Source organism: Eulemur rufifrons, chromosome 27, assembly GCF_041146395.1.
Source record: "Eulemur rufifrons isolate Redbay chromosome 27, OSU_ERuf_1, whole genome shotgun sequence".
Taxonomy (NCBI): Eukaryota; Metazoa; Chordata; class Mammalia; order Primates; family Lemuridae; genus Eulemur; species Eulemur rufifrons.
The window spans coordinates 21,948,836-21,971,629 of NC_091009.1; the positions used below are offsets into that span (position 1 = coordinate 21,948,836).

The 22,794-nt window shown below is 40.5% G+C and overlaps 1 protein-coding gene across 1 annotated transcript in view; it reads left to right on the plus strand.

Moving 5' to 3' along the window:
- PTPN14 (protein tyrosine phosphatase non-receptor type 14) overlaps positions 1 to 22,794 on the plus strand; it is a 138,929-nt gene that overhangs the window by 58,549 nt on the left and 57,586 nt on the right. Inside the window, exon 3 of the mRNA XM_069459297.1 lies at positions 7,005 to 7,174. Coding sequence (XP_069315398.1) covers positions 7,005 to 7,174 — 170 coding nt within the window. The remainder of the gene's footprint in view (positions 1 to 7,004; positions 7,175 to 22,794) is intronic.

Sequence of the window (22,794 nt, forward strand, 5' to 3'; positions counted from 1 at the left end):
TAAAGTGAACTGCTCAGAAAAAAAAATTTTCAGTTGTTTTAAAGGTCAGGAAAAAATGAGGCATGAGTTTCTGGCTGGGAACTCTATTAAGAAAGACATTCAAGAGATACACAAGGCTCAGAAAATCAGAATTCTGATAATATCGTTATATTTGGATCAATGGGTTTCATCCTTTACCCCAGATGAAATCTTAGATGGCACATCGACGTACAACATGGAGCTGTTCTGTTTACAGAGGAGATTGGACATCTAGAGGCCCGTCTCAGTTTGAAAATCACTGACCTAGGTTAAGAGAGAAATAGCTAAAACTATTTATGACAAATTCTCAGGTTTTGAAAATAAGTTCATGGAGAGGCAGCAGAGTTTAGTGGCTGGGAATGGGAGCTGGGACCAAACTACCTGAGTTTGAATCCTGGCTCTGCCACTAACTAGCTATGTAGTCTTAGATAGTTGGTAACAGCGGCCACCTCTATGAGTTGGGAGGATTCAAAGAGTTTTGCAAAGTTGGTGCGGTACCGCAGTGCCTGGCACATGGGAAGTACTCAATATGGCTGCCTCCTTCGCAAGACACCACTCAGGCTCTCCAGCCTCTGCCATGACACTTCCAGAGACTGGGCCCTCGCCTTTTTTTATAAGTCTGCTTGTTCCATTTTTAGATGGCTTTAATTATTAGAAACAGAGATCTTATATTGAGCCAAAATAGCAAAGTCTTTCAATTCCTTGAACAGTTATTAATTTAAGATTGTACCGTCCAATATGGTAGCCACATGTAGCTATTGAGCACGTGAAATGTGGCTAGTTTCAACTGAGATATGTGTAAGTGTAAAACACACATCAGATTTTGAAGACTGTGTGGAAAAATATCTCATTAATTATTTTTATATTGATTACGGGTTGAAATGATATTTTGAACGTAACATTTTAAATAAAATTTATTAAAAGTAATTTTGCCTTTTGGTTCTTTTTAAATGTAGCTACTAGAAAATTTAAAATTAAATATGTGCCTCACATTATATTTCTATTAAAGAGTGCTGTTCTAAGAAAGGCAAGGAAGACCATGTTAATAGTAATAATATAAAGCATTCTAATAAAATGTAAAAATATGCTAGAGTGATTTCTTTTAGGAATAACTTTGACTCAACTTTTAATATAAAAACAAAAGGAGGAGGGATAAATAATTTAACAAGGTACCTGAGATACACTTCTCTGCTAAACTCTATTTGAGCTAGAGAACTGCCTTTGGGAAATGCAGAGTTCTGGAGAATGGTAAATTTGATAACTCTTGGGTCTTTCCTAAGGATAGACTATGAGCCGTGGTTTTTAAAGGAGCCTATGAAACAAAACAAAACAAAACAAAAATCCGTAATCATTTCATAGGGTAGGTGGTTATCCTTTAATATATCTCCTTTGTCTTTTTCAAGTTTATACTTTCATCTTTACTAAGAGCTGTTTATCTAAAGCTATCACTACAGTAGAAATTTTCCACGTTTAGCTATTTTCATAATGGCTAGAGATTATAAAGATACAGAATCTTATGCATTTCCTATCATCAAAGAAAAGTTAACTAACATTAAAGATATTTCTGTGGTTTAATTTTATGCTCATCTTTTGACAGTTGGTAATTTATATGTGATTTTGGGGGTTCTCCATTAAATGGAACACCTCATTCCCTGACCCTGCCAGGTGATGGTGGAATTCTCCTGTATTTTAGAGCTTGCTTAATCACATCTATGTGTATGTATATTTGCAGAGGATTAAAATAATCAACACTGATTAAGAATCTACTAAAAGTAGACAGCTGGGGGGAGATTTCTATTCTTTGAATTTTGTATTGCTGTTTGTCTTTGTAAAAATTATAATGTGAAATCTTATTAGCTGAATTTCAGTCCTAGAATGTATTGGCACTTGTGCCTCCATTTTCTAGGTCTAGAGATTGTGGGTAAAATGTTGCCCAGTCTTAACTTGTAGATCTTCATCTTTCTGTATATTCTGAGTGTGCTGTACAGTCTCAGAAGAGTGGTTTTTCTTGGCTATGAGGTTTGCTTCTTAGGTCTGTTACTCTGCAGTTTCTTTTCCTGTACTTTTATGAAGAGATTGGCCAGGAAAATTAAGATGGTGCAGTTGTTAATTATAGATGTGTCAGTTATAGAAATCTCGGACCTACCCAGAGTAGAGGTTGATTACACACAAGTTGTTTTTTACGGTTATCCAACTGAGGTACAGTGGTTTATTTTCCAAAGCCATTGGAATGTAATTGCATGCGGTACAGTTTCAGAGTCTGCTTCTAGTCCTCTTTTGAAGTATTTTCCATGCCTCAGTGAAACTTTTCCTGCTTGTATGTAACTCATATTTTATGTGGAGGCATACCAACTATTTCTTAATTTACCAATGAAATACCGGGTAAGACAGGCGACCCATGACAACTTAATGCAAGATATTTTAAACTTTTGCTTCTGGATGATTAACTCTTCAAAATGCTGGCGATAAGATCATGGGTTTAATCCCTAGTAATTGCCAAAAGTGTGTGTGTAACCCTTACGAATAGTTAGCATTAAAGCTATGCCATTGGTCACAAAACTGGAAAAACAAAACCCTCAAAAAAAATCTTTTCCTGCTAATAGCTAATGTGGGGGTGAACAAATGAAAAACATCCCACACTATTTTTTCAGTAGACTTTATTTCTTTAGAGCAGTTTTAGGTTCACAGCAAGATTGAGCAGAAAGTATATAGATTTCCCATATACCCTCCTGCCCTTGAAACTATTTTTCAGGACCTTTATTCCCTAGAATCTTTTCAAAATCCCAAAAGATGGTCACTTTGACACTTAAAGTATTCACACACCAATCTGTCACTGATGAAACTTAGCAATTTTTGAGTACATGCATAAATTTATGCTTCCTCTGTTAAACTCAATAAATGGGGAAAACTACTCACATAAAGGTGACATTTTAATGTGGTTTTCCCTACTTTGTTTCATTGTAGTGCATTTTTCAAAATTAGTCCAGAGATGTGGTTCCTGTCACTGGGAGCTGGTTCTTCTGTCGTCTTTTCTCATCATGGCGGTACACTCATTGCAAAACTCATGGCACCAGAGCTGTCGGCTCTAGTTTTCTTAATGAAACTAGAGAAATAAAAGGAAATTTATACCTTGCCCAGAGTTATCATGAGGATGAGATGGGCCTGGCTTACATTTGATGCCTCAGACATAAACAAAACAAATGTTTCAGGCATTTATTCAGGTAATGTGATGAGATCCTCTTGTCTTGGTCATGGAGAAGGTGGTTTCTGTTTGGAATCACACCACATTTTCCTCAGCCATGTGGCAGTGTTCAGCAGTGAAGCTCAGCTTCCAGAATTGAGCTAGTTTCAACTGGCAAGTTAATTATGAACCAGCCTGGTGTGGTCTCAGCTGGGATTAACAGTCCCTTGGACAATACACAGGAAGTTGATTGGTGCACACGTTAGTTGAAATGAGCACTTAGGCTCAGATTCCGTTTCCTGTGAGGCACTGTATAGACAGGACAGAATAAACTTGTGCTGTATTGTATACTTGAGCAGAGCAGTGTAGGGACTTTGAGGCAGGGTCTTTCTCCTCCAGAGTAGGGATACAGCTAGAGGAACAATGAGAGAAGTAGGGTGTGAATGGAGGTTACTTTGGGTGTAGCTTCAAAAAATAGTGTGGGGCCAGGCGCGGTGGCTCACGCCTGTAATCCTAGCACTCTGGGAGGCCGAGGCGGGTGGATCGTTTGAGCTCAGGAGTTCGAGACCAGCCTGAGCAATGAGCGAGACCCTGTCTCTACTAAAAATAGAAAGAAATTAGCCGGACAACTAAAAATATATATAGAAAAAATTAGCCGGGCATGGTGGCGCATGCCTGTAGTCCTCCCAGCTACTCGGGAGGCTGAGGCAGGAGGATCGCTTGAACCCAGGAGTTTGAGGTTGCTGTGAGCTAGGCTGACGCCACGGCACTCTAGCCTGGGCTACAGAGTGTGACTCTGTCTCAAAAAATAAATAAATAAAATAAAATAAAAAAACAAAACAAACAAAAAAAAGTGTGGGCGAAGGGATCTCATTTTGAGTGGACTTTCCTTCCTGCTAGATAACTGAATTCAGAACTTCTTCTAAACTTAGGACATTCTGGCCAGGAGTAGGTAGAAACTGTGTCCTCCACATCGCCAGCCTCTGCCAATTCCACCTGCACGGAAAACCCCATTTCTTGAGTCGTTGTGTAATTTTTTCACTGGATCATGGCATGGTGAGTCACTCTGAAATATTCTGTGTCCTGTGGAAGATGTGGTATCGTAGCAACAACAAAAAAAAAAACTTATGCCATGAATTAGGTTTTTCTATTAGAAGCGGTTTACTTTATTATTTCGAGCTGTATCAAATTAATTATTGTTCAAGATTATTAACTGACCACCATTTCTCTTGCACCTCAACGTCTTTCTTTTCAGCATATGCACGTGTGTGCGGGAGTGTTTGTGTGCCATGTGCGGGCATTTGCGTGTATGTGTATTTTATATTCTTCCTCTGGGTGTTTTCTGGAGAGGAGTTCTGGCCTGGTTTAATGATCTGGATGGATGAGAATGAGAAAAGGAAATTTAAACTAGTAGCCTTCAAGGCACGGGAACAATAAGAATTTTAATTTTTTTCTGAAAATTGATTGTAGAATGTTTACGCAGTTACTGTGGACTCTCTGTAATTTGAATGTTACTAATTTGAATGAAGATACATAAAAGTATCTCCCAAATGTCAAAAGTAAATCATGGTTAGCCTGTTAATCATGAAGCTTGCCCTCCCTTCCTCCACTCATGCTTATAAAAGAGTTCTTTTCTAACTACAATAATTATGTAGCAAATTACAGTTTACATATATTTCCTAATTTATTATATGCAAACTCACTCCTAGTCATCCAAAATACAGTGGATACCCGTATACGGCACTGTGCTAAAGGAATTCAGTGTAATGCAGAACTGCCTTGGACCCTTTTCAGACAAGTTCGTTGAATTAAGTCCCCAGATTACCTCATTTCAGCGTTAGCTTAAGCCTCTATCATAGATCCCCAAGGACAGCATCCGAGTGATGTTCAGTGTCCCATTAATACCTATAGTGAGACTCTCAAGAGAATCTTAGGGGAGGCACAGCTTTGTGATTATTTTTTTCTTACACCTTTTAAATATTTGTTACTTGTGGATACTCCAGCTTCTACTTTTGCCTGCTTGTTCTCATTTACTTCCAGATAACCTCTGTTGTCTAATTTGAGGGTTCATAGGGATGCCAGTAGCACTGATGAAAAAGATTCACGAGGCTTGCCTGCTTTTCATTTACCAGCGATGATGATGATGATAGTTATAGCAGTAGCAGCAGCGGCAGCAGACGGCATCATTTACAAAGTAGTTACTTACCGTGTCCCATGCATGTGATCGACGGGCAATACCTCACACACCCCCTACAGCCTGTGGGCGACGGTTGTAATCATCCTCCCCATTTTACAGATGAGAAACCTCTGCCAGTCTGGGAGGCCCAGTAACTTGTGTCAAGTTACAGAGACAGTGAGTGAGGGCAAAAGCTGGGAGGTGAACTGACTTTGAAGCCTGTTTTCTTTCTATTCAGCCACAATTCATTTCTTCTGTATCATCACATCAGCACAACTCGTGGACTACCGAGGCTGGGAAATGAACAACAGGGTCAGGATTCACTCAAGCAAGTTCATCTAAGTTGTTTAGTATAACCTTGGCTCTGGTTGTGGGCATTTTGTTGCTCCAGAAATGCATAGATTTCGGATGGGAACTTGCCCCTTGGAACATCGTGGAGGAAAGCTGATTAAATAATTACTCCCCTCTGAAAGTAAATCTATTTAAAATATCCTTTAAAGCATCTGGGTCTGCAGCTTTATGTAGGCAAGGGCACGTCTGGTTTTCTAGTAAAATCAGAGTCACAGCGTCGCTAGAGAGTTTGGTTGGGTTGTGGTCGGGATGGCTCTGGGGTGATATTGAAGCGGGTAGCCAGCTGGACCGGGAACGTCAGCGTAAGAATGCCTTTGGAAATTAAACATTGCAATGAAAACCTTCTTTTGAAGGCAGATTTCCAGGTGTGCTGCAAGCCATTCTAGGCTGTAATTGAAATATAAAAGAATCTTCAAAAGCAGTGATCTATTTTTTGGTGATTGTTGTGCTAATCCTGAAATCCTAGCATGAATTAATATAAAGACAGGACTGGGTGCATAAAAGTACTTGTTTTAATCATTTAGCATGTTGTTCACAACTAAACTGGTTGAGGCTTCAAGTCTAAGGGTGAAAATCTTACTTTCATCTATCAAATCCCACCATAATCTGCCAAGAGCAGCCACCAGGGGCTCCGGTGGCAGCTGCGGAGCGAGCGCCCTCCACTCTCAGAGCTTGAGACGGGGAGAGATTTGCTGCAGTTCATGTATAACAAAATGGTAGAGGGCGATGCTGTTTAAAGTATAATACTGCACTAAAGCTCACAAAGAGTGAAAAAATCTTCGGTTAAAATGTGGTACTGTATGAAAATGTTCTACAATGCACAAGCTTTCAGTTGGCAGAAAGTTTTGTCTTAGGTGTTGAGTAATAAGTTACTTTGCTGCAGGTGTGAGAACTGGGTTGACTTCTGCCAGCATGCTCAACGTGAGATCGTGAGGCTTTCAGAAGGCACACAGGAAAGTCAGCCTTCAGATCTCAGAAAAATAGCCCAGTCCCCCCAACCCTGCATGACTCCCCTTTACCTAATGTGGGTGCATTGGTATCCACAGACACAAACAGCAGCAGTGGGTACAAATACTGCGCTGGATACTCAATGTAGGTTGCAGTATTGTGTAGATACGGTTTCTTTTAATGTGTCCCAAAGTTAGAAAGGAAAAGCTGGAGCCTTGTGTATGGGCTGGGGAAGCAAAGGTGACACAAGGTGCTGGAGTCTTGTTTCCTGTGTGGTCTTGGGACGCTTGTGGTAAGCATGAACTGATGCTATTTTCCCCTTTCATCTAGACGCACTACTTTGGCCTTTGGTTTCTCAGCAAGAGCCAGCAAGCACGATGGGTGGAGCTGGAGAAACCTCTGAAGAAACATCTGGACAAATTCGCTAATGAGCCTCTGCTCTTCTTTGGAGTCATGTTCTATGTGCCAAATGTGTCATGGCTTCAGCAGGAGGCCACAAGGTAGGTGCATTTTCCTCCTGTGTTCCGTATAAGGGTGTGGACTAACTGTGAAGCTTCCAATGAAGTAGATGAGCTGGTTGATGTAGAGTGTGTGTGGGTGGGTGGGTGTGTGTACAAGGAGAGAGGGGAATAGTTGTGGATTATTTGCTAGTTGCTTTGCAGCTTAGCATTTTGGTTGAATCCATGCAGCCAACCCCAGCAGTTCCCTGTAGTGATCCTGACCCAGGCAGAATTTCGTGTCTGATGGCATAGAAATATTAGCTGGAGACTATAGGTTAAATTAGGTATGCTAGAATTTAATAAAAAATCTTCACCTATACTGTTTTGTCCACTCTTTTCCTCAGAATATCCCCAAACACAAAGTACCATCAAACTTTGTATTTAAGGATTGGGACGGTAACTCAAGATGGAGGTAAAATTAAGGAGGGCAGTGTTGACAGTGCAGGAGTTTTGATTGTCCTTTGTTAGATAAGAGGACACCTGGGGATTGGTCTCACCCAGTTGCTCCTAGGCTGCTTTACCTTGGAGAAATCACCTGTCATCTTTGAAGTGATGTTTTCCCCCCTCTCATCTGTAAGTGAGGTATTTGTATCAGTTCATAAAGTATGATTCAGTGAATGAAACAAGTGCATTTTTGTTGGTGTTAGTGTAGCTCACTTATCAGTCAGAGTTTTCCATTAAACTCCCCGGGGAGTCTTCTCATCAAATGGGTATTTGCAGTAGGAAAGGGAATCACATAAACTCTTTACTCTGCACCTTTTACTCAGAGCTTGGCATTCGGAGTGCTTAGGAAGCAATGCCACTGACATGCTTAGAAGAAAGAACAGTATTCAACTTGATTCTCACTTGTGTACTTTTTGGATTTTAAATTTCTGAAATTAAGGATAAATTTCTTGAAATTTTGATACATACTTTATGGTAATATTGTGTTTTTTTTGTTTTGTTTTGTTTTTGTTTTTTTTTTTTTAATTAAAAGCTGCTCTTCCATAGATAGTGCATCTGCAAACAGAGGCCACGAGTTGGCTCAGTCTGGCCCTGAAAACCTGGTGTTCAGTCTTTCATGCGATATTCATTTAAAGCTCTTTTTTGCATTCTATCATGCACTGTTTTCAAGTTATTTCACTTCTTCAAGTCCTTCCTGTATAAGAAATTATTAACTCCCCAAAATAGGACAATTTCCGCTGGTACTTTTAAATCCTCCTTGGGTACTGGACATAGTGCTAGGAACACAGCACTGGGTTAATAAGTACTTGCTGATTCTTGGCTCTCAGACCATTAAATGCAAGTTGAGTGATGAGGGTGAAGCACGGACTAGAAATTAGTACATATTGAAAAAAGTTGAGTCTGTAAGAAAAATGAAGTGTTGTTACTTTAGACAGATTTAACTTCGTAAGGCCTGTTGTTGAGGGGGAGTAGTTGAAATGGAGAGGAACTCAGAAATTGTACTGCATGAAGTTAAAGGAAAAGGATTGTTTAAGCTTAGAAAAATGGAGTCTTGTAGGGGCACAATAGCTGCCTTTAGATATTTGAGGACTTTTGTAGAGGGGGGAATACTGTGTTAGCTCTGGAGCATAAAGTTAGAGCCTACAGTAAGTGAAGTTTCAAGGAGTTGAAAGACTTTGGCTCAACATAGGAACACAATCTCCATGTAACTAAAAGCCATATAAAAATGGAACAACAAGACATAAAAGGGTGAGAGTGCTGGTGTCTGAATGTTGTCATGTAAGCTAGGTAGCCTGTGTGGTGCCCTGTAGAGGAGGCCGCCATATTGCATAGGGTGTTGGAATAGATCATTGGTTCTCCAACAGACCAGGGCCTGCCATGTTGTACTTACAAGAGCATTATGATAAATATGGATGCTAGAGCCATACCAGAAGTCTGAATTGTAGTGTTTAGGGCTGTGGATCAAGAAGATGTATTTAAAATAAATAGTACTACTCCGGTGGTTCTGATACTTATCCAAACTTGGGAATCCACGAAATAGTTAACCTCTAAAACTCTTTACAGTTTTTAGATTTTCCAAGTAAGTAAACTTAAAGCTGCAGTATTTGACTATCAATATTTGCATTCATAAATTAAAACAGCAGGTATTTAAATCTCCAAGATTGAGGAATAGAGTAAGAAGTTTTAGTGGTGGTGGTTATTGAGCGTGGGGATCAGGAAGGACTTCTTTCCTTTTTTTTTTTTTTTTTTTAAGAATTTCTTTTTGCTCAGTTAGCCTGGTTCATTTAAGATAAAGGTTAATAAGGAGGGGAAGAAGTGTTTTCCAACACAGGATTTTGAAGCAAACTCTGTTACCGTCAATTTGGTCAGAAACACTAACAAAGAAAAAACTTAAAACTTTGAAAAGACGTTTTTAGATTTAAACACTGGAACTCACCTATGTAGATTTCAGGTATAACCTGCTCTTTATGGCAAAGGCTGTTTAAAGTTAAGAGCTGGATTAGCATGGAGAAGTTTGTGTGTGTGTGTGTGTGTGTGTGTGTCAGTGTTGCAGAAATTTTTGTTGCCCCCAAGGGGCCCTCAAGCTGGAATGTGCCAAGGGGTGTCAGATCAAGTGAAAGACTTAAGCTGGGGAGATGGAGAAATCAGAGAAAGCAGTGTTGTATAGAAAGGAAAGTTGATAGAAGGAAATGAAAAGGGGAATTACATGTACCTGGGAAGGTTGAGGGCCACCAACAACGACCTAGGTGTGATTCACCGAGGCATGCCGTGGGTCGTAGGTGTAGGGACTAAGTATAAAGGAGATGTGGTTTGGACAGAATAATATTTTTAAATGATCGAGTTTTATGAGTTTGGTGTTAGGCATGAATAGATGAGCTGAACACACAAGGTGAAAAATGCTACTAACAGTCCTTACTTAGGAGCCTTTGGGAATCTGGACCTTCTTGGGAGGTTTTAGAAGCATCTGAAGTCCGAACTGAATATTGAAACTGCCTTCCAGGCAGAGCAGCCAAGGGGAAGCGGTGGTGGCGGGGCAGGATTCCAGAGGAATGTTTCACAGAAGGGCCCAACAGCATTCATTAGGAGCGGGTTAATGACTAACTCTCCAGTCATCAGCCTGGTATCTGAGTTACAGGCATCTCAGGTGGAGATGGGCTTTGGCATCTCTCAGAGCACCTGGGATCTGCAGTGTCTGACACAAAACAGTTAGTCTTTGTGATGCCCTGCAGAGTAAGATATTTGCATAGATTAGAAGCAGAAATCTGTCTTTCATTTGCAGGCAACCCGTTGGAGGAGGCAACCATTCAACCATCTGTGCTTAAAAAATAAGCCTTTGTCTGTAGCCAACCAAACTTGTTTTCACCCAACACATGTTTGCAATGGTTTGGCTACTTCTGCTTCAGAGTAAAACAGGTTCTATAGCATTAGTCATGAACAGCCATTTTTTTTCTCTGAATAAGGACAAAGAGTCTAGATTAATACCCTGGTTTTTTGGGTGGTGTGTATGTGAACATATGTGTATATATATGTGAAGACACATAGTGGTAAAAGGAAGTATATTTAAAAGGTGTCAATATCATTTCTTGTCTCCAGACAATCCCATCCTTGGAAATTTGTAGGTTAATACAGAACAACACAATAAAAATTTGAGAATGATATTGATTGCAAACTGTTTAGTAAAGTGAATAACTTCATTAAAATTATCAAGTCTAGTTGATTTCAATTAGAACGTTGGAGAGCACTGCTTTTTTGACATTAATTTGACACATGTGTCTCATCTGCTAGATATGGTTTTAGGGGAGGAGCAAGTCTCTTCATAAGTGAGGAAAACTTGCAAGATACCGTGATTGTGTTGGAGAAGAAATGGACAATTCAGGCCCTACCTTAAGGTGAAAATTGAATGAGAAGACAAAAGATATTAAAAGAAGAGTATACACAGAAGTACAAATAAAAGGGGGGGGGGAAGAAATCCCTTGATGTTATTACAGAAGTGTGAAAAAACTGGTGAAAAGAAGGACACACTAGTAGACAGATGGGGGTGAGTCATGAAACCATAGGAATTAAAGAGATTAAGAACCACTAAATGTGTTAACCCCACTCCAAACTGTAAGATATATTACCTTGGGGCTTTAAGACTGTTTTCCCCTGTTGGTTAAAATGACTCAGGGGATGGGACCACCATAATTTTTTCCATTTTGCTTTGCTTCTCATATTCCTTTCTGCCCACCCGCTTTTCTGTTCAGCAAAGGGACTTTTGCTAGCAGTTCATCTTCCCCCGTTATGTTCTCCTGACTCAAAGGAAAGATTTTTGTAATGTGTTTTAATGATTTGCATAGCAACAGGCTCATTATAAACACATGGTTTTCAGATTTTTCTGGATACAGAAAGAAAAAAGATGGCTTGTGAGAGGTGGAGAAATTCTTAGTCAAACAGAAGGATACTTAATAATAGCAAGGGGAAGCCAGAAAACTGCTGGCCAAGATCACTGCTTTTAGTTTAGGTCTGGGGTTTTTCCAAGTCTTCCCCAGGCAAGGAAGTCCCTCTTTAATGTTTCAATATTAAGGAGAAAACTTTGAAAAGAAAAAGTAATTTTTGAAGAGCGAATTGAGGTCTCAAACTCGAAGTTGCTGAGTACATGCATGGTTTCTAAAATTTTATATTCTGGGACATCTTTCTTTTTACCAAAACATGTTTGTCTTTGCATTACTCACCGTCCAATGGTATGTTTGCATAGTGCAAAGCAGCTTCTAATTGTCCTAATGAGGTCAGATAGCATTTCCTCCTTTTCCAGGACTTCTTTTTAGCTTGCCTTTTGAGGTGGGGCTATCCACCCTGTGAGTGGCGAGCACGCTGCAGAATTTACATAGTGCAGCTACTGCTGTAGCCAGTACCATCGTGCCACTTGCCAAGGACAGTCTTAGTCCACTGTTGTCCATCTGGAGGAGACTCCAGCTCCATGGGACATGTTCCAAGTACCCTCCGTCCGGTGGGTGTTGCTTCTGTGTTTTCTGTGCTTCTCAGCCACATAGGCCTCCCCTACTTTTAGGATCACGGTTTGGCTGTACATCTCCTACCTAAATTCTCCAAAGTACTAGGTTATGAGACCTTATTCTAGTCAGCTAGGTAAAACTGCCTAGCAATTATCACCAGGAGGATTTTTTAAAATACTTCATCTTTGTATGGGCTTGTATGGGCATTCTTCGATGTTAAAGGTAGTTCCTGCCTAGGAAGAACTAACTGGGCAAGTCTTTCAACCAACTGAGAATAAATGCCCACTTTTAAAGCTGTGCTGTTCAGGTACCAGAAAGAGGGTAAGTGCATTTTTTTGTGTGATGATGAATGACAAGGGAGTTAGGTGATTACATTTTGAGACTGTGATAGGGATCCTTTTTTTTCCAGTTATACTTTTGGGACCATGGTATATTGATGGCTACCCCAGATTAGGTGAAGATCTGTATCCCTGTAACGGTGAAGATGGTGTTTTGTTTGTGGGTGTATGTTTTTAAAACTAGGTTTCAGGAAGTAGTTCCAATGACCTTACAAGAAGCTTTCTTCACCTTTTCTTTCTTGTAAATGCCAACGCTGTTTAGACGCTTACAATCTGCCTTGTGTGCTATTGTCAACAAGTTAGTGTTCAACCAGTGTTTAAAGTGTCTCTTTTAAAAGCTGTAATTATGGTAATATTTCCACTTCCTTTTACAACACCCTTTATTTTGTTCCTCCGGTTCTTTCAGTTCTTTTAGTATTTGGAAATGTCATTTTAATGGATATTTAAAGTTTACCCCTGGGCTGGGAAATAGGGACTCCCTTCAAGTCAGACTTAAGATTCAGCATGAATTCCGTGTGGATAATACAATTTGCTGAGAATGCCAAATCCTTCTCCTGGCCAGCTCTAGCTGGTGAATGGGAACTTGTTCTCTTTATGTAGATTATTGACAATGGAGTTGTTTCTACCAGATAGTTTAGATATTTTAAGATGCAGTTGATACTGGAATCTAATCTCAAATATTCTGTGCGGTTATTATAATGTACAATGAGATGAGAGAGGAAGATGGTTGTCTATAACAAACAGAGCAACCTCGGAGGGAAGAATTGCTTTCCCAAAAGGAGACTAGTTGATTAAAATGTTGTCATTTGCATTGTTTTGCATTTCAACCTTTATTAAGTACCTGTTCCTTGACATTTTGCTGGTCAGTAGGAGTTTAATAATGAATAGTTCTCAACTCCTTCACCCTCCATCCCCACCAAAGAGCTCTGTCTCCAAGCAGCTTTTATTTCATTTCCATGTATTTAATTTACTGGAGATTTATTTGGATTTGTCCTTAAAGCTTACATTGTTGACCTTATTTACTTCCTGGAGAAGTTTTGTCACTGCTTTGGTGAAAGCCAGGGCAAATGTCTCCCAGGACCAGGGCCAGCTTCATGAGTCTGGGACCTGTGCAGTTGCGCAGGGCCTGGTGCACAGAAGGGCCCCACACTTGGTTTACTGCCGTCGCCATCTTGAAATCCTTAATTTTTGAACAACAGACCCTGCATTTTCACTTTGCGCTGGATTCTGCAAATTAAATAGCCAGGACTGCTGCCTGTTCCTCATACATCTGTCTGTGTTCATCCACTTCTGCTTGTTTTGTTGTTACCTTGTGATTTGCTCTTGGGTATGGGTGGATCTGAGTCTGCAGTGATGGGTGTGATTGAAGAGAAAAGTAAATTTAAAAATTCCTCTGGGGAACAAAAATGAAATTTGTACCATCTAGGCAAATATGAAAATAGAAATGTAGCCCTGGTAACTATTTCTGCTCCTGGACCTGAGTCCCTGGAAAATCCTTGCAGAGATGAGGGAGATGGTATAAAGCCAGTTTAGCTTCCTTTAGGGAAGCTTGATTGATTGGCTTTTCTTGATTCTTAACTAAGATGTCCTCATGTTTTACTGTGAAAAAGATGACTCTTTCTTAGGAAAGTTTATACTTTCCTTAATTAAACCCAAAGTACACTGTAGGTGCCTATTTCATTATACAAGTCTTCCGAATGTGTGGAGTTGCTTCTTGGTTTTTTTTTTCCCCCCGCCACTCTTAAGAAAAACATAGGGTTTGCAAGATACCCAGGTAGGTAGTTAGCTATTGAAGCAACTCATTGCCACTACAAAATGAAGTTAACCTAACTGTAAACATAATCTAGGTGTTTCTCTGATATTCATTCCCTTTGGGGGACAGAAAGCAAATAATAAATCGGTGTAATTCTTTAGTAATATCACTTGGCATGATTTATTATTCATTGTAAGTACCCTATAATGAAGAGAAAAATCAGAATTTCTAAAGGAAATAAATCAGGCATCATTCGTATTTCAAAAGGAGTCTTCATGTAATTTAGTGTTCTTTAATGCATTTGAAACGTTTGACTAGGATTCTCTATAAAGCAAGATACACTTATACGTATGATTTAACCATTAGTAAAGCACAATTTGCAGAAAACAAGTACAGGTTGAACATCCTTAATTCAAAATCTGAAATGCTCCCAACTCCAAAACTTTTCGAGTGCTGATGTGATGCTTAAAGAATCAGCATTTTGGGTTTCTGACTTTTGGATGAGGGACGCTCTACAGGCTAAGTATATAATGTAAATATTCCAAAATCTGAAATCCAAAACACTTCTGGTTCCTAGCATTTTGGATGAGGGATATTCAATCTGTATGGTATTCCTTAAAGAACCCTTGTCTTTAAAGTGATAATTTTATTATTACAGGTTTTATCATATATAGTTAACATGTGTTTATTAGTATTTGAGGGTCTGTTTGGAACATCTTAAAAGCAAACAAAAATAATGCTTCTGTGGAGCTGTTTTGAAAATAGCTTAATTTCTTAAGCAGAGAATTGATTTCATCCTTCGTGAATTCCTTGATTTTTCAAAGATACATTCATTCATTTGTTCATTCACTCATTCATTGATTCCAGATTATTCTCTATTGTGTTACACTGCACAACTGAGACAGATTGAGCAACCTGTGAAAAATAAAGGTTTGTAATAAAGCATGGATTACAATGTTAAAATATTCTGTTTTTCCAAAAGCTGAGTAGAATATGATGATGCCACACTGCAGTGTTTACCTTTCACGAAGGGGTGGAGAAAGGGGAAAAACAAACAGAAGCTTTGAGAAGAGGTGTTTTGTCATGTCAGAGCATGCAGGCTATGCTTTATGAATTTTTAAAAGACATCCACTTCCTTATAAAGGATTTGCAAGATTTGTAGGGGTATCATTATAATGGATGAGATTGGGAATGGTGTGTTAATTTCAAAAACGGATTTTGAAAAAATCTTGGGGTGGAGGGAGACACAAGGAGTAGATGTTTTACAATTGTTTGCTCTACCTTTTTCCTGGAATATCGGTGTGAGGACATCAAACTGGAATGGAGTGGGTGGGGAGGGAGGAGGGACGTGAAGGATGTCCTGTATCCACACGTTAAAGAGACTCCTGGTGTCTGAGCGGTGGCAGGATCTAGAAAGAGCGAGGATATTATAGTTCTGTGACGTTCTGTGCAGGAATGGCTTGCATATTCCACCGCTGCATGCAGTGCAACAGTAGTAATAATGGTAGTGGCTGCTGTTTTTGTGCAAGGTGCTGTGCTAAGTACCTTAAATGATTATCTTTTTCAGTCCTCAGTAGAACACTATGAATTGGGCACCATTGTCAGTTCCCGAAAAAGGAATGTTTGCTTTTTAACTAACCAGAAGTTTTATTCCAAACAAGTGGAGATTTTGGTTGTCACCTAAATTGCGTATTTTACGTTACCTTGCCAGAGAAATTAATCCGTCTACGCCTCCCTTCACCAGCTTTGCCAGCACAACAGGGAATTTAGTTTCTACTGAAGTGCCAGCAAAGAAATCCAGGTGTTGAAGTACCAGTAAGATCAGAGATTGTAAGCTGGTACTGTGAAGGCTGATTCTGATCTGGAGGGGTGGACTTTGTTTCACCAGGGTCATTTTTGAAAGAATTGAATTGGGATGCCTTACAGAGAGCCATAGCTGTCTAGCTGGGCCCAGTTCCCCTGGGTGTTAAGAGTCAGCAACATCCGTACCTGCATGTGACCTGTCTGGCCCTGCAGGCATTAGGTCCCGGACTGCCGACACCAGCACTTTGCATATCACTTGAAGTGCTTCTCAATACTTGGGTCAGCCCATACCTCCTCATCCGCCCAGTTGGTATTTTTGCCATTCAATGTCCAACTGCCTTAACTCTTCAGCCCCCTGCAAGAGAGACTGTAGGTGTTTGAGCAGAGTGTGAGAATACAACTTCCCTTAAATGCTCATTTGAAAACTTGGTTTCTCTGTAAGGATCCCTCCAGGGTGCTAGGTTGTATGTCCCCATACTTCCTGTTGCAGAGACCGGGCTACGCTGCCCACGATGTTCAGATTTCCTCTCTTTATTGCTTACAATATCTGTCTCATCTCTGATTACCCATAAAAGGTTCACGCATAGGAAGGGTACCAAGTGATCGTCCAGATCTTAAACCAACATAGCCTGTTAGGGAAAGAACAATTTGCCTTCTATCAAGACAGATGTAGTTTTACCAGAATCATAAGAGTCTTATAGCTAAATATGAAAGCCCACAGATGATGGAGGCCAGTTGTTTTATTTTCCAGATGAAGAAACTGAGAACCAGAGAGAGAAAGAGACTTTGCTCACAGTCACACAGCTATGTAGTGACGGAAGCCTGGCTCTTAGGCTGGTCCTGGGATGGTTTTAGCTGAACCAAGCATGCTGACATTGGGAAGCCCTTAGATGGGATTTATTTAAACTTTGAAAAAGCCTTTGCCAATCCTCTCCTCCCCTACCCCGCTAGCTGCAGCGGCCAAGACACACTGTGGAGTTGGAGGGGATGAGTTTGGTCAAAAAGGGAAGAGGAAGTAATTTAGACAGAGGAAACAAAGGGTAGAGGCAAACAGGCACTTCTTTGAATGGAGTCCTTTAAATAGTGAGCATTATGTAGAGATTGGAACTACGATGGGTTTTATTTAACATTTTTATCAGTGATCTCCAGCCCTGGGCACATAGTGAAAGTGCCAAGCTTTCAGATGACACTCAATCCTTTAGAAAGGTGGAAAATTGAGACATTGGAAATAAACAGTAGGAAGGTGTCAGCCAGTGTCAGGTTTCCAGGTGTGACTCTGAAGTAAGGATACTGCTTTTTGGTATAGTTTGTAAAAAGCAGAGGAGGAGTGATCATAGTGGGACGTGTTGCAACATGTGTCGGTTTACAGCCACCGAACTCTCTTTCGAGGTCAGCCCGTCAATCTTGTGCTTGCAGCTGGCGAGAGTGAGTAGACGGTTGGCCTGATGTTTGCTGCCAGCATCAAAATGAGTTACCGTTATTCAGAACAAAGCCCAGCGAATTTGACGTAAGTTTAACTGAAGTGCACGTCAGACACACGATACTTTAATAGACAACCATGGAGATGAAGCAATGCTGGAAGCAAATGTTTTTGGCCAGCATAAGTGTTTTAAAGAAGATAGAAAAGATGTTTATGATGATAAAAGTGAGAAACCCGTAGCTCTAAGGAAAACTTGAAAAGGCCAGTAACGTGGATCCTGAAAATAAATACGACCAACTGTGAAAAGATGGGTGTTGGTGAGGATACTGATGGAAAATTTGAATGCAAGTTATGTCTCTGCTAGAATTTTTTGTATATGTTGAATAATTGCTGAATGAGCAGAGAACTAGTATTTTGGTTTAATCTTCAAGGAAAATAATGGTTGGAAAATTAAAAATAGTTACAGAAACAAAATTCTGTTGTAGTAGAAGGAGAGAATAGACTTGAAGACCTCACTCTTAGGTATTTATTTCTTGGTCGGGCTCTGTGACCCTCCCAAAATTCGGTGTCCATTGTTTAGAATCGGTCAGGAGATGATACTAACATAGCTATTGTAAGAATTAGTCTAGAAAGCACCTATCACTGTGCTCTGCACACAGTAGGTACTCAAATGTTTATTTTTAAAATAAAGATTATATACTAGAAGGTAGTGAAAAACTGCTGCATCTCTCAGGAAGCCTTGCAGGTGTCAATCACCTGGCAGTAGACTCTGTGGCCCCCACTAACCAGAAACATACGGGAAGAACATTCTGGGAAATGTGGTTCAGCCTAGCCACGTTGAGACATTACAGTGCCACCATGGGGCGTAGTGCATTATTGATGATTAGTGAAAACCAAATCACTATAAACTTTGTTGTAGTAGAAACTCTGTAGAGTATAAATTTGGTACTGACTCATGCATTCCAGAAATCAGAATTATTCCCCAAAGACAAAAGATTTGATAGCAGTGAAGATACTTCAAATGTGTCCCTTATTCTCCCAGGCAATTCTCAAAAGTTGGAGTTGCAAGAAATAATTTAAGCAAAGATTTTGTGTTGTTATGATGAACACACATTTCTCAAGGAGGTTTTCTGCCCTCAGCCCAGTCCCGTGGGAGGGGCCAGATGCACTGCAGAGGGCCCAGGCTGGTCGTGTGTCCTGTGCGGAGCGTGGGGAGGCTCAGGTTCTCAAGCTTGGGCGAGGAAACAGGGTAAGGTGGGCCTGGCTCTCAGCTTCCCAGATGGCCGGAGCAGCTGTTCAGGACGGTGAAGCCAGGTGGACTGCCACAGGGTGGGCCAGGCTGACCCAAGGCTGGTCTCCCAGTACTTGTAACTTGAAGAGGGTGTATCCTGGGGGAGGGGGGGGAACCAGATTCCAATGAAAGATTATTTAAGGAGATGATGGACTCTTGGTGGAGTGAAAATTATTAAAAAATAAAACTAAGTAATTGGGGGCCTGTTGGTTCTTTGAGTGTGGTCCTTGGACGGCATGCGTCAGAGTTGCCTGTGGCATTTAAAAAAAATGTAAGTTCTTATAGGCCACTCCTAACTTCCCGAATCAACATGGTTTTATTTAGTGCCACAGGTGATTCTCACTTATTTAAGTTTGGCTGAATGGAAGGCAACCCTATCCTGATGCCCTTTCAGCTGTAGCTGCTGGTGTTTTGTGTTAGGAGATGGATGTTGGAGACTTTCAGGATGGATTTGGGGGAACTGGGAAGGAAAGAGTTGCAAAGCTTGAAACATCTGGTTCAGGCTTCCGAATTTAGAGGACAGATGGTGTGGTCTTATTTAGTAGAAAAATTGTAGGCATCTTCCTGGGGGTCATGGGATGAACAGAATGGATGAGATAAGTTGAAGGTCACCAAAAGCCAAGGAGGGAGAGGGTTGTGCGGAGTGGACTGTCCTTGTCTAATGTAGTCTAGAAGTGAGAAAAGGACACTGGTTTGGGGATGGAGGTGCCCTCTGATAAGCTTCAAGAGGCAAATGTGCGCAAAATCAACGATGGGCACAATTTTTCAAGGACTCAAGAAGGAATCCTTGAAAATGATGGAAGCAGCAAATCAGTAAACAGAAAGCAAGCCAAAAGCAGGGAGGGGACCCAGACATCCAATGGTAAGAGAGATATTAAATATTACACTTTATTATTTAATAGACACATCTGTCAAAAATTACTTCTAAAGGCTGAAGATGATTAAGCTCTATCACGGGACAAAATATACAGAGGGAAAAATTCAAAAGGAGGTCAGAGTTCCAGTTAGTGGGAGATGGGCAGGTGAAAAGAAGAGGGCCAGCGATGAGCAATGCAGCCCACCTCCAGGGAATGGAAGAAATGAGGAAATTTCTCTGATTGGGAATTATAGGTCTCTGCTTGACAATCCCCCATCCCTGTCCCTGGGTCCTAAATAAACGGTTTCCTTCTATCTGTGTGTAGTGTATGTATTCCCTTAACTTTGGGTCATTTTTTTTCTCTAGGAAATTACAGTTTCTGCTTTAAAGTTTACTATATATCAAGGTTTATAAAAGATGGTCTTGCAGAAACCAAGGCAGTTAGAAAACTAAAACTCTAAAAGAAGAAGAGACATCCAAAATTATTTTAAAATTGTGTGTTTAACAAGTGAAGTATCTCCTCCTTTCATCCTAGAGGCTCGAAAGGGATTTGAAAGAAAGAATTGTAGAGAGACATTTCCATGCTTGAAAATAATGAAGCACAATTTTGGCAGAAATCAGTGCATAGGAAGATAGTAGATTCTTGGGCAGTGAGATGTTTGCCGGTTTGGTATTTTATCTTTGGCAGTTGTTGCCACATTTGATATCTTCAGCCGCTTTTGAAGATTCTGCAAGAGAAAATGATTCATTTCCAGCATTAAACATTCAGCAAATGGTCAGCGGATTCATGTCGGGATGTGTTTATAATCTTCTTTAGTTTTTTTTCTCTTGCTTTCTTCCTTCCTTCCTTCCTTCCCCCACCCGCCTCTTTTTTTTTCTTGAGACTTTATGCTCCAGACTCATAGAAACCACAGACTATTCCACATTACACCACAGGCACAATGTTGTAATGAAAGAGTACTTGACTATAAAATCAGAAGACTAAGAAGTCACCCCCCGCCCCACTGAGCTTCCATTTCCTCCCAGGTGAATGGGAAGCATAGTGGCTGTCTTGCAGGGTGGCTTTGAATATGAAACGATAGGAAATATTACACATGAAAACTCTTGGAAAACAACTCCACAAATGTAAAGTACTGTCTTTGTTAATGTAACTATTTGAATGCTCTGATTTCTTAATATCTAGAGAAATTAATTACAATTCCAATGGTAGAGACAAGTCTTCTGTAGCACTTGGTAGACATGTAGTGTGCTTTTATTAATTCTTTCAGAGCACTCCAGGAACTACTCGAAGTTTCTTTCCGCCAGTTTGTAATCGACTGTTTTTTAAATAAGGCCACATGATATGTGACTGTAATGATGTCCTGCTCTAATGTCAATGTACAGTAGAGACCTGTGTGCTAGATTTTTGGGGAAATACAAAGATAAATGAAGTAAGCTTATAAAATAGCTGAGGAGGCAAAAATGGATACACAAATTAAACAAATTACCTGATGAATACCATGTTAGAGTTAAAAAATGTAATGAACACACATGGTGTAATGAATGGTTCCAATTCAGTGATGGAGGAAGGCTTTATATTATGTAATACCTGCAGTTTAGGTGATTTTGGTTTTTTGTTTTGCTGCTGCGTACTGTTTTACGCCAACTGTTTGGCTGGCTAACTTCCAAAACATTCTTTTTACCTACTGGGTTTCCCTGAGTCAGGGAATAATCATAATGCTTTTTGTGCAACTCCTAGTCTAGGATCATCTGCGTAGAACAAAGAGAGGTGGTCCAGCCAGCTGTGTGAGAGTTGGTAGACCAGCACATTCCATTTATAAGAGCTGAAGGAGGCCTCATCCTCATGCTTGTCCTGCTCTCATGGCAGGGAACTGGGTTGAAGAAGATAGAATCCAGGTACTCCGTGGTCTTCTCATTCACCTTCATCCATACTGAGTCCTGTGGTCACCAGCAGTGTGCCTAGCCATATGACTTCATATGGGCTGGGAATTCCTGTATTTTTCTGTTTTTATCATAGTCTCTAGGGACATATAATGAATTAACTACTTCCATTGCCTCATTCGTTTATCAGACATTTTATTAAGCCTCCAGTCAGTATTTCCTACTCATTTCTGGGACATTACTTCATCCACAGAGAATTGACATCTTTTAGCAGTTGCTCGCTTGTGAAAAGGTAGGAGCTACCTTTAATTAGGGAGTCTAAGGAAGAACTCGCGCCCACCTGCAGAGACGATCCTCTTGCTGCATATTCGTTGATTTTTATGTATTTTTATCCTTCAGGCATACTGCTGACAACAGTATTGCTCTTCCATCTGCTAGCTCACCAAAATTTCAGGAATATTATGCAGACTTCTTGGCCAGGAACCTGGCTCTTTACCAGGAAGACAAATCTTTGGGCAGTTGACTCACCCAGCTTCCAGATGTAATTTAAGCTCCTTTTCCCACAGTGGAATTGTAGGTAATAGTATGAACACATGATTTTCAGGGCAGGCAGATGTGTATTTTGGGCCGATGAGTCAAGACATATTTATTACTAGTGTAAGAGGCCTATGGCTCCACGTTTGACAGCTGCAATGTAGAGAAGTTGTTTTGGCTGGCTCATCGGCACGGAGCCTCGTTGCTCCCTGATTTGGGCTCCTTTTGCCCCCCATGAGGATTTATTGAATGCTCTTGGTCCCTGCTGTGGTTCATCCCTGAGTGTCTTCTTTGCTGCTTGGGAGTTCAGAGAGCTGGTTACATCATTTACAAGTAAACAAATAGTCCACACTGAAGGAGTATTTTTGCCCTTTGCATAAAGACAAGTATCTTAAGACTTCCTGCTTACTATGTGATGGGTTAGGTTTCTGAAACTTTTTGGTGCTCTTTCACACCATGGAAATAACATCTGATAAGCTCACTCACTTATAGGGTGATTAATCAGCCTCCCTCATTTCTTCTGTCTTTTTCTCTCTGTTAGTGTTTCATCTACTCAGAAAACTTTATATATTTAGCGCCAGGTGCTGGTGCGTTACATGGTCTGTGAGGAGGTCTCAGTGGAGTGGGGGAGATGCAGGTGCCCATGCAGGAGGGACCTGGGAGGGAGCATTGGGGGTGCTACGAAAAGGGTCGTCCACCTTGTTGAGAGGGCTTGGGAAGCTTTAGCAGAAGAGATCGGTTTCAGTTGAGCCTTGATGGGTGGGTAGGTCACTGATGGAGGAGGATAGGCAAGGAGGCAGGAGAGCACAC